At 35.1% G+C, this 6,544-nt stretch overlaps 1 protein-coding gene across 1 annotated transcript; it reads right to left on the bottom strand.

The window, feature by feature from the left end:
• Positions 1 to 341: 341 nt before the first annotated feature.
• On the bottom strand, positions 342 to 5,706 carry LOC134586119 (hatching enzyme 1.2-like). Its single transcript, XM_063441629.1, has 10 exons — positions 5,634 to 5,706; positions 4,553 to 4,687; positions 4,360 to 4,477; positions 3,703 to 3,881; positions 3,422 to 3,503; positions 3,200 to 3,327; positions 1,510 to 1,619; positions 1,378 to 1,440; positions 449 to 680; positions 342 to 403 (listed from the first exon to the last, which is right to left on the bottom strand). The coding sequence occupies exons 1-10, from the start codon at positions 5,686 to 5,688 to the stop codon at positions 342 to 344; spliced, it is 1,164 nt and encodes a 387-aa protein (XP_063297699.1). The 5' UTR covers positions 5,689 to 5,706.
• Between the last annotated feature and the right edge of the window lie 838 nt (positions 5,707 to 6,544).

Genomic DNA, 6,544 nt, shown 5'->3' with positions numbered 1-6,544 from the left:
AGCAGAACTCCATTATCCTTGGAAAAGGTTGCTCCGTAGGACACTGCAATATAAAAGAAAATTTAGCAGATCACAACATGATGCAATTTCTCTTATAATTATATCTTCACTGAGGTTACATAAAATGATCACACCCCAGAAGAAAATAGCTAAATATAAGGTAACATTTATTCTACTATTGCACATATTAGCAAATATTACAAAACAGATGGATTTTTATGAATCTGTAGAAGTAAGGTTTTTCCTGAAGATAGTATTGTTTAATTCTAAAGCATGTTTTAACCTATCGAGAAAACGTGCAGCTATCAATTTCCCAAACACCAGTGTCACCATGGAGTGGTTTATAACATTGGTAGAGTTCCTCGAATATTTTTTACTGGTATATTAGAGAGCAGCTTCAGTCCTGAACAAACATTTTTATTTCTTATAGAAGCAAATAAAAACTTACCAGTAGTGTAGGTTGCATTAAATGTTGGTGTTTTTGTCATTTTAAGTTGAGTTCTTCCAAACTCCAGCAATATCTGATTTTTAGAAGAAATTATAGGAGGGAGTGTCACATTTCCACAAGTGTTGTTTAGGAGAACCTGGGCCAGTGTATTGGTCCCATCGTATATTTTAATATAATTGTCATTGCATCCATTAGAAGAAGGGCCATGAATGTCACTTAGTTGAAGATACACCTGGTGAAGGTAAAAGATAAAGTAAACAATGTAAATAAGTATAAGTAGTATAAGTAAGGAAAACTATCGCCTTCCACAGCATTCCCTCCCTGCTATATAAGCAACGCTCAGTTAGGAGCGGTGCTTTTATTCGTTTGCATTGCTCTACTTCTTCATAAAAGCGTATCAATTAAACTGTTAATAGCTCCCGACTGATTTGTCTCTTGCAACTGTCACTAGTCTAATACTATCCTTACCTTTTTGTGTCACTTTACCCCACTCCCTGTAGAATGTAACTTTTGTGTCACTTTACCCCACTCCCTCTGGCCCTCAACCCTCTGTTCCCGCGTGTCCAGCTTGTTTGCTTACAACTACATGTCTGTTCGTCCACCCATTGTAAAGCGCTGCAGAATTTGATGGCGCTATATAAATAATAACATAATAATACTACTAAGAGGGGATGTGTGTCTGGAAATGATGGCTGATGTCAAAACAATGTGAATGTGCTTTAGATCAAAGCTGAAGGGTCTTTGGTCAGGTAAGGTCTGCTCCTAACCTGAATGACCGCAATCAAGGAGAGAATAACAGTCAATCATTTTTATTTAACTGAGAGATTCCTATAATATGACAAACTGAATGGCTATATGCGTAGTGTTTAAAGGTTGTAAACACATGACAGAACCGTGTCTATATTGAACTTTCAAGAATGAATCTGTACTTCTCCAAAACATATCATTGTGCTGGAGGAATTTGCTACCAGCTTTTCCAGCATGAATTTACTCTACAAGATAACCATTAATGTAAGGGAATAGTATTGATTAAGTCCCATAAACCATGAATAATACGTTACCTTATTTGGGACTTGGATCAACCAAAGGCAGTTGTCACCATTCAGTCCTGGTAAAATATCATCAGTCGAGAAAGATCCTGAATTATCGGACAATTTAAAGCGACACAGATCTGAAAAAATAGATCTTGATATTTAGAAGGTGCTGTGAATAGAATATACACTTAAAAAATACAATTAATGGATCAATTGATCAAGCAATGATTACATTTTCAAATTATGTTGTTTAACCGAATTGTCTTTCACATTTCTCTAGTCAATTATTTCATGTACTTTGTAATTAAATAGTTTTGCATAATTTACAATTATTTTCCAGAACGATGTCTAACAGAAGGGTAGTAAAAAGTAACAAGCCATCCTTTTAGTAAGAGCCGTCCTTTTAGTCCAAAAACACCGCAGGTTTCGCCGATGCAGACAGTTCAAATTACTTCCGCGTTCCTATTCCGTGATGCGTTTCGCCCCTGGGGGCTTTCTCAAATGAGCAGTTATCTCTATTCCCAAGGGCGGGTGAGCGGACTGAGGACATTTACTATTTCACAATAACACTTTTGAGAAACACGTTAAGTGTATTGTTTATAACTTTTTTATCACTATTTTATCTTATTTACTGTATTACTTTTATTATTTTTTAATATTAAATTACTTTTTTAATTGGACCTAACTTAGCAGTTGTTGGATTTTTTGGAGCTATATCCCTGGTGGGGATCATGCCACCCAAGCGCTTTGGATTGAGCAAACCAGAATTTGCTCTTTAGCATGTGAGCAGGTTTAACTTACTAATTTCTTTTTACACTCATTTTTATGGTGTACACTATTGTGGTTCTGTTTGTTTATCTCCACATATACACGGATGGAAGAATTGATATTTAGATCTGTATCCTTGAGTGGGGATTATACCACTTTAAGTGCTATCAGAGGAGCCAGGTTTTACGGCTTCGTTAAACGCGAGTGTACATTTTATAGTTTTTTTTCTACCATAGCTCTACACACTTCATCATATACAATTTTTTTTTTTTATGAGGATACCCCCTACTACACCTATAATTCGAAGAATTACCTCTGCACTTGATCCATAGGCGAAGATTATTCTGCCCAGGTGCATACACTGGAGCTGTATTAAAGCTCCAGAAAAGTGTGAGTGCACATCTGTTATCCTACCCATCACAGCTACAGTTTTAAAATATTACACTATTATTTCTTCTCTGGTTCTCTCCACGTATCCCTTGTCAAGGATTACTGAAGCGCTGCACCTAACCCCCTGTTTTTATCCAGTTTTCTGAATGGAAAAGAGATAATCCGTATTGGTGTTTTAGCTGCCAGTGGAATAGGTTTAGTCCTATAGTTCTGCCTGTTTAATAAATATAAAAAGTGCCTTTCTCTCACAGGCCACGATGCTGTATCTACATGTACTTTAATAATTTGCTTCTCCATGTTGTTGTGGCATTACAAGAATGTATGTTGCTCTTCGCACAATAAAAATAAAGCTTTTTTTAAAAAAAAGTAACAAAATTTACCAGTTTACTGCTCTATTTTTTAGATATATAAGTTCAGTGTTATCTAGCCTATAATTTCAAACTAAACTTTTAGTTTGAGAAAATGTGTTTAGACATGTATTAATACATAACTACTCTTGCAATGATATGTAGTACAAGAAAATCTGCTGTTTAGCATACATATATAGCTAATTACTCACTGCATTGATAGAGCTTATTAATCTTCATGATGTCGAGATGACTCATACCTATCCTCTGTCCAATAGGTACTGTGGGATCAGGAATTGGAATGATTGTAGCTTGTCCTGGAGTATTGGTAAAGGACGATCTGTAGGCAGAGGTAGATGTTGATAAAGACCCAAGAGTAATTATAAATGATCACAGTGTCATAGACAGTCTTCATTGTCTGGAAATTGACTTACTTTTGATAATGCATCACTGAGCTATAATCATAAGGAAGGCCAAGACTGTTGGTCGCTTCTATGTCAAAGTTGCCCTTTGCCCCTGTGAATTTTAGGTATAATGTTATGAGACATAATAATGCTAGTTTTTCTATGACTACAAAACAAAGCAGTTAAAAGTTGCAAACATCATTCTCAAAAGTATTTACCACAATCTTCTCTAGCTATCTCACAGATCTTTATATGTTAGCCATTCTTCATCTCAGCTCTTAATCTTTTACCAGCACATTTACAAATCTCACCTGTTTTTATGTACTGCCACATGAGTTTAATATGGTTATCTCTGTCACTTCTGGCATGCTCATGGAAAAACCCAAGTGAGTGCATCAGTTCATGTTGGATCACCCCATAAAAAATGCAACCAGATCGGTCCAGGTTAACACTCTGTCGGCCACCAAACTTTCCAATCTCTGACCAGCATCTATGAAGCAACTCAAAAAGTTAAAATATTTCAAGTATATAAACATTACTGAAGTGCGGGGATGGTTTGATTTGGTAAACACAAGGGTCAGGTCTAGAGTCCAAACTCAGGAAGAATTTGTGACAGATTCTAAAGTGTGGGAACAAAAACATCTGCACCTCTAGAAATGTATTTTGAAAATGTAAACATCATGGTCTGTGGGGTTAAAATTCTTACTTTAGATGTTTTTACATTTTTTACATCGGAGCAGTTTAGAGGTATGATAGTTATATATTTCCACGAAAACTACAACATATGTTTAATAATTGTGTACTTTGTTTTATGGATCGGCATACGCTTGATTAGAGTCTGTGTTACAGATAATTTTACTGCCATTTAATAGTGGACAAGAGTAGTAATAATAATAATATTAACTGCAATAATGTAAAATAAACCATTTGTTTCCACTATATTGGGCACAGTTTGTGCTGAGACTCACCCAGGCTCAGTCTCTATACTGATATGGTCTCTTTCTGAAGTTCTGCTGACAAACTTTACACAAGTCATGGCTTCAAACTCCTTCATGGCAGAAGTGATCACAGATATATCTGAATCAGCTGAGAGATGGATTGATTAGTTACTGATATGAAGAATAAATGATCTCAATAAACATTCAAAAGTAAATAACTTACTGAATTTTTTTGAAATAATGTATGGGACATAAACCCTTCCATTTGGAGAAATGTCCCAGATGCAACCGTCGCACTTAATGGCACTGCGGGCAAAAGTATAAGCAATGTCACCTCCTCTTAGGGGCATGGAAATACCTGGTGGAAAAGCAAACAATTAGTAATCTAACAAATATATTGATAACTCAACCTTTACAGATCTATGTCTCTAGAGAGAAAACTTATTTGGATAATGATAGAACCAATTGAGGAAGCCTACCCAGTGGAGCCAAGAAGACACTTTTTATAGTATCATTGTATTCACATGTTTTTTTATTTTTATTTTATTAATGAAAGTATATATTGATTTTTACTATGCACGTGTCTTTTGGCCTGACAGGCCACGCTACTGGCTTGAGGAAAAAGGGGGTTTATCACTCCATATTGGGGCTCCAAAAGAAGGTGAGCAAATTACTTTATTGTTATTGCCACCTAGAAATTAAGAAGATTTTATACTATGCTCTGCATTTTTGTGTCTCCTGTTGCATATACATCTTCTTGGAGAAATATGAAAATTTTAAAGAAATGCTTGGGTTGCAGCACAAATTTGTACGTTGAGAGCCATAATGTCTAAAAGGCTCTATAATTTTGATCATTTATATTTCCTCCATCTATTTTTATATGCACCTATTTTTAAACAATGTTACACTATTATATTTATTTTTTATCTTTCCTTTTATGACCCCCTATCTCCTCTGAGACAAAAGGGTAGGCCCTTGTCCACCTGCATGGTGTTTTGAAAATTAAGCGCTGCACTTTATACAGATGTGCTTATTAGGTTCTGATGTATCACCTAAACATTGAAGTTTGTATTACTTACTTGTTTGGAATTTTGGGTTATCAGAAGTACTACAGCTGCTATATCAATATACTTGTTTTTTTTCTGTTTTTGTAATATAATATAAGCGCCCTTAAAATTCACACGAGTATTTATATTTGTTTTTAGACTTTGACTAATGCAAATGGATGCCTAGTATACTCTAGATAGAATGATAGTGAACTTCTTGAAAATTAATGTTAAAGATATCTATTAAGCAACACTTACCTTCATTCACATCCTCTATCAACTCAAATATGGTTTTAGTGTCATTGGTCACCATAGTGCTGTTTCCTGAGGAGGAAAGATAAAACGTTATTCACCCAGTTTGGCACTCATACCTCATCTTGTTTTGTATTACAATCTGTGAGTAGCCGATGTGACGTGTTGTAATTAGACTTCTCATTGACATAGAGTCAGTGACGCATTTATATTGGTTACTAAGACCAGAAAGAAACAAAACTGATTAACTATCTTGAATAAACAGAGCTATTGAATGATTTAATGCTTACCATTAGTATCCTGGTATGTATCCTGAAAAAAGAAGCCAAATAGAAAATATGTAATTCCAGATTTGTTCAAATAGTCATTTCTATTTTAAATAAAGTGAAGGTAGCTAAGGTTGGGTAATTTCTAGATCCTCCATAATCATATTTAGATCTTCAATATAGTAAGGGTAAGTTACACTCAGCATTTCTAGAATCATGCAATAAGGACAAAAATGCATTCAGTCTAAACAAATCTATATCCTAAGGAGAAAGTCCATTGACATTTTTCTACATACCTACTGAACAGAGAAAACAAATCAGATGCATACAGTATAAATAAGAAAAACACCTTCACTTCCATATAGCGTAGAGATGGTAATTTTCAGGCATTTTCAGATTTACACACTAAATAAGATAACACTCGGGAGTTTCCAGATCCAGATTAAATTGACATATTCCACAGGTAGAAAGGATAAAGATAAAGAAAAGATGAGCAAATTGAGAATAAGATAAGACTGAATCTGACCATCTTACAGCCATAGGTTTACCTGTATAGGGAAAGACTGGTATCTTGTCCATCCAGCAGCAAATATCACTAGAACCATGAGCAGCTCCATGATGTCTGTGTAACAGGTTTCTTGTAATATAAAT

The sequence above is a fragment of the Pelobates fuscus genome, chromosome 2, assembly GCF_036172605.1.
Source record: "Pelobates fuscus isolate aPelFus1 chromosome 2, aPelFus1.pri, whole genome shotgun sequence".
Classification (NCBI taxonomy): domain Eukaryota; kingdom Metazoa; phylum Chordata; class Amphibia; order Anura; family Pelobatidae; genus Pelobates; species Pelobates fuscus.
Note: the sequence above shows the minus strand (reverse complement) of the source record. Positions and strands in the feature narration are given on the sequence as shown.

Excerpts from the sequence above, each read along its gene's own strand:
- LOC134586119 (XM_063441629.1), bottom strand. The coding sequence starts at position 5,688 with ATGGTGACCAATGACACTAAAACCATATTTGAGTTGATAGAGGATGTG. Across the intron at positions 4,478-4,552 it reads CATTATTTCAAAAAAATTCA|CTGATTCAGATATATCTGTG; the intron begins GTAAGTTATTTA and ends TCCATCTCTCAG. Across the intron at positions 681-1,377 it reads CAATGATATGTTTTGGAGAA|GTGTATCTTCAACTAAGTGA; the intron begins GTACAGATTCAT and ends TACCTTCACCAG.